At 37.2% G+C, this 5,718-nt stretch overlaps 1 protein-coding gene across 1 annotated transcript in view; it reads right to left on the bottom strand.

Annotated features, from left to right (window-relative positions):
- The window catches only part of PTPRK (protein tyrosine phosphatase, receptor type K), a 791,004-nt gene that overhangs the window by 554,140 nt on the left and 231,146 nt on the right, over window positions 1-5,718 (bottom strand). Inside the window, exon 3 of the mRNA XM_019520302.1 lies at window positions 3,344-3,615. Coding sequence (XP_019375847.1) covers window positions 3,344-3,615 — 272 coding nt within the window. The remainder of the gene's footprint in view (window positions 1-3,343; window positions 3,616-5,718) is intronic.

Below are 5,718 nucleotides of genomic sequence, written 5' to 3'. Positions count from 1 at the left end.
ACCAAGTTTCCCAACGCATCCTGCAAGGGCCCCACATTACCTGGGACCTTCTTTTTACCCCCTATGTATTTAAAAAAAGACTTCTTATTGTCCTTAATCTGGGAAGCTAGTCCCAGTTCCATCTCTGCCTTGGCCTTCCTAACTACCCCCCTACATCCCCAAGCAACTACAGAATAGCCCTCCTTGGTGATGACCCCTTCTTTCCATTGGGTGTAAGCCACCTTTTCAGCAAAGAGACATTTCCCTGTGATTTAACTTAAACCAGGAAGGGGTCTGAGACAGAAGTTTTATAAACTGGTTTAACCTAAATCAGTTAAGTCTGATACTACATTCAACCAGGTTCATCTTAAACCAGTTTCTGCCATTTTGAAACTGGTTTATGTGCACTGACCTTGTTTTGTCACAGGTTTTAAACCAGTTTCTGAAAACTGATTTATGTGCAACTTCTGTCCCTAGCCAAGGTTAGTAACTTGATATTTGCTAAAATATTAAGCACTGGAAGGCAACTCTTCAATCCATTCACAATTCAGTCTAAGCACATAAAATTCAAAAGTCAATTCATACTTGGGATTTAAAAAAAAACAAAACTTTTTATGTTTTGAAATATGATACTTTGCCTCTCAACTTCCAATTATTTCACTTGTTATGTACCCTGAATTACTTCAATCAAAAGCTATTGGGAAGTCCAAAACTCAACTATGTCAGCTAGTTCTCTTTTATCTGCTATTTTAATTAACACAATCTAATAGATTAGCAAAATATAATAATTTCCCTTTCCTGAAATTGCACTGTACTGATCTTTTAGGTATTCCAGGTATCTTTTTAAATTATGGTTTAATCAACTTCCAAATAAATAAGACTTAGTGTTTAAATCTCCCAATCACCCTGTAAGCCCTTTTTAAATATACCTATGTCATTCAGCACTAGCTAATCTGTGTTTTGTTTATACAGTGAATGGAAAGAAAATTAACTTAAAAAAACATAAGTTTGCTAGCACATTGTGCATATTATGTATACAAAGCACACATAATTGCAGTTTATATTAATATAGATATGCAAACAAATGTGCATATTATGCACACATATTATGTGCACTTACTTCAGTTTATATTCTTCATAAAAAGTGACTTAGCTAGTAGTTGTATATCAGGCCAAGCAATGTTTGTTCCATGAATTCCATTGTTACAAAATGTTTTCCTTCAATCTTGTTTTAAATGCTTTGCCTGTATGGTTTGCTAAGCTACTACAGGTGGACCTGCAACCTACAGAGGCAGCGAACTGAAGCACTGTCACAGAGAATGCCATTGAACAAAAGAGGCATTCTTGCTGTGCACTGTAGTGTAACTCAACATTAAAACTAACACTGTAAAATATTCAGTACCCTGAAAAGCCATGTTAACCCCAAGACCTCAAAGAAGCTCTTATAAAAAGACACAGAAACTCAGCACTATTTAAAACAAACAAAAAGCCACAAAGCCTTTCTTTCCCTGTTATCAAGGAATTCTATATAGTTAGACTAGTCCCAATGAATCACAAGGCCATAACTATGGTGGCAAGCTCAGGCCTGGTGCAATTTATGTTCAGATGAGGAAGACTTGGACAAATACAAGCCTGGACTTCATTCTTACTTTAAAAAGAAGAATAAAGAAATTAAACAGCAGAACATATTTTATATTATTTTAAAATGTGAGAAAATGAGAATGACCGCAAAAGGAAGAAAGAGTTTGAGCAAAATTTTAAAGGCTATAAGAGAATAATGGCTAGATGTACACCCTGTGTAAACTTCTAGACATCAATATCACTGCCAAACCTGACTTCATTTATCAACAGAAACTTGATCAGTCCTACCAATAAAACCCCCTGCTTTTCAATAATGTAAAGGATCTGAATGAATCCGAAACTAGTAAAGCTATCTGAAGTCTGCTCTTCTAGTTTTAATTCAAATCCTACGTAATCTGAACGTGGCTTGTGTTTTAAGTTTAAATAAAATTAAGAAAGGATTATTAAAGATTTTGAGAAGAGGAAATTAATAAAATCTAAAATGATACAATAAAATTAAAATTCAAAAGCCCTACCCTCTAACAGAGTTTTCAGCCTTGAGCAAAAGAAATTACAAAGGTTTCCTGAGCAGACCATGGATTTCATTAATACTTTTCATTTTACAAGGAAGGTGTTTAGATACTATGATTATGGGTATCAACATGACATCTTTGGCTAGATATTTAGCAAATTTTGAACAAACCTCTGTTGACTGAGCGACTAAGACTGCTTCTTAAGAGACTGATCAAGATCTCATTCAAGTCAAAAGAGTAGCTTCTTTGACTTAAATAGGCTTTTCTGTCACATGGTATAAACTTCCTAAAACCACACTTCTCTGTCCCATGCTGGACTAAAGTATGTAGTCTCTCATCCTTTACATTAAATTAATGCTGAGTATGGCAGTTGCCATTTCAACGTGATCTTAAAGGAATGCTGTTTCCCCAAGGTAATCTAATAGACCAAATTCCTATTTCTTATAATAATGACACAAAACAAACTTTCAATTGGATATTAAAATCTGGTGCTTTGCCGGTGATATATATTTTTAGTTGAAAGCTGCCTGAGTGAACTGGATTCTCTTTATACCTATATCAGAAAGTTCAATACGCTGCCGGACATATCACAGTCTGCTTACAGATGTTAAAAAGCAAAAACAAACATGGTGCTTTACTATAAATTCAGTGCACTCCTGCACTGAGCCCAAAACATACCCAGAAGAGGCAGCACATTAGTTGGACCTGGCTCACCCAATGTCTGTACAGACATGGCACTTTAGTGGGCTTTTTTTGCACTTCTATCTAATAGCTGATTGAATCAACTTTAGATAAAATCACCAAAAAACCCTGCTGAAATGCCCAATCTACACAGACGCTGCAGAGCCAACACAAACTGACACACTGCTGCTTCTGGTAACACATATTTTTTTAATTAATGTCTGTAAGCAAGCACAAGCTACACTTTTTTAATAAGTGACCAATTACACTTCTTTATATCCTGGATGTCTAATACAGGATTTGAATAGTGTGAAATAAGTGAAGCACATATCTCACCTGGACCAAGGAAGAAACAAAATACTGAACAAGTATTCCATTGATCCCATGCACTGAGACAGGCATCACAGAAAAAATTATGAGCATATGATTATATGCTATATATTTAGAAAGTGCATAAACCAAAAATAAGAAAAAACAAAACCAAAAAAAAAAAAAAACCCATTAAGCATATCAGGTCTCTGAGATGCAACAATATATATTAGGTAAAGTTAGCGCCCATGTATTGAGATGAGGATTATTTGTAGGTTTACCTGATATTCATTTGGCCAAAAGGTACTGACAGCCAGCTCTGCTCTAAGCCAGTCTTTTCCAGTAGAGCCCGTCACATTCCAAATTGGATTAGCAAGAGGTCCCTTGTTCACCCTAACTAAGATGTTCAAGGTTCCAGGGTTTGCTCCATTCTTACTATATAAAAGGTAACTGAAATCAATGCAGTGTGTATCATTTTCCTTCATGGTAGGAAGCTGAAGTCTAGTCTTTTCTCCCAAATCATGATCTGAAGAATCCACTATCATGTATGATCCTAAAGAAAGAGAGGGAGAGAGAGGAGAGATTTAAAAAAAATTGAAGAAAAATATAGTTCTACAAAACTGCATTTTTTTTCTCCTTTTCAGAACTACATGTAGGCTGGATAGGTACAGATATGCAAATATATTTAAAAATAAAATTCAATAGAGGAATACAAGAACAGCAACAGTTCAAAGAAGGTATTAGGGTGTGGCAATAAGAACAAGTTACCATAAAGCAAAGTAGGGTGTGATTTTGCAGTGCACTGGCACATACATTTACATCCCACAATAGCTTGACCCCGAATGAAATTAGATATGTCGAGCGGAAAATTTTCCAGTGATATCTTTTTCCATGGGAAATTTTCCATTTCTAAAAAGTCATTGTTTCATAAAATTCATTAGCAACAATGAATGGATGCCAATACAATATTGGCTTGGCAGTTTCAAAGTTGTAATTAATGTTTTTTAGGTGATTATCCCTCGGAAGTGTAAGAGAGTACATATATGTTTATTTATTTGTAAACAGAAGGGTAAATTCACTCATAATAATCCAAACCAAAAATCAAGTTATAAATTCACCTAATTGGCTGTGCAGGTCAAATGAAAACCAAAGCTAAAATTCTTATTTCATCACAGACTGCAAGTGAAACCAAAACCAAAACTGTGATTAACTTTTGTTTCATTTTCAGTTCAGCAAACACACAGAAGAGTGTCTCATTTCTTTTCATGAGTTGGGGAAGTTGAAAGTATTTGCATAACATCTATTCATTTTCAGTGCTTTTGCTTTGAAGTAGTCATAACAATACCTAATAAAAAAACAACTAGAGTGTGACATCATTATAGTGAAGTTCAAGCCACTGAAGGAAGGAAGGAAGTTGGTAGATGTAAATCTTGTGGGCAGAAGTATGCTAACAATGCAACAAGAATGAAGAAACATTTAATAACATGTAAGAACTGTCCTGAAAGAGTACAAGCCATAAGCAGAAAGCTAATGCAACCGAGTGGTGGAAGAACATCATCTGAGAAAGTCTACTTCAGGAATCCTATGTAAGTAGACAAATTAATATGTTAAACAACATGCAGTATAAACTAGCATCTATATTGGTTTAAAACATAATAATTTTAAAGGTTGCAAATGTGCACTATTATTGGACTATTATTTATTTATTTATTTACTTAAAATCTTTGTATTCTGCTTTTCTGCTTGCACTAAGCACCCAAAGTGGCTTAGGCTTAACAATATATTTCTAAAATGACATAATAGATAAATAGGTAGCTATTTCAACCCAGCAGAGTAAGCTTAGTTCTCTGGCCGATGGCAGAGGCCAGACTATACTTCTCTTGGGCTCTACAGTCCGAGGACAACTGAGTGGGCTTTAAACTAAGCTTGTTGGAGGAAGGGGAAGATGAGAGCGGAGGAAGCCTTGGACTGCCAAAACAAGCAACACCCACAAGTACAGCCCAGCCTAGACCAATGAGCGGAACATATACGCAAGTAAAGCAACAGGGGCCAGGGTAATGCTGAAAGTAGGAAGACAGTGCACACATCCTCAGGAGGCCTCAAATTCCTCTACACAAACGCTGGTAGCATGGGAAATAAGCAAGAGGAACTCACCCTCCTGCTAGGTGACACCAAACTGGACATACTGGGGTTCACTGAAACGTGGTGGGACCCAACGCACGACTGGGCGGTGAATATCAAGGGCTATAAGCTGTACAGGAGGGATAGGACAGGGAGGAAAGGTGGGGGTGTGGCGCTCTACATTAAGGAGGAATACACATCCTCATCAATTAGCAAACAATCAGAGGAAAGGCACTCTGAAGTGCTCTGGGTTAGACTACACGGCAGTCAAGGGGAAAGAGACTCTACTATAGACAACCCAACCAAAGGGAAGAGCTAGACCAGGAATTCTTAAGTCAGCTCATGGAGGTAGTTAGGTCAAAGGACGTGGTCCTCATGGGTGACCTGAACCTTCCAGACATCTGCTGGGAAGAGCAGCCAGCCAGGTCTGAGCGCTCACATAGATTCCTAGCCAGAATGCAGAACCACCATCTAACCCAGGAGGTGCACAGGCCAACCAGGGGAGATGCCTTGTTGGACCTGGTGCTGGCCACCG

Source organism: Gavialis gangeticus, unplaced genomic scaffold, assembly GCF_001723915.1.
Source record: "Gavialis gangeticus isolate Ggan-Ray unplaced genomic scaffold, GavGan_comp1, whole genome shotgun sequence".
Taxonomy (NCBI): domain Eukaryota; kingdom Metazoa; phylum Chordata; order Crocodylia; family Gavialidae; genus Gavialis; species Gavialis gangeticus.
This window is presented reverse-complemented; position numbering and strand designations above follow the sequence as displayed.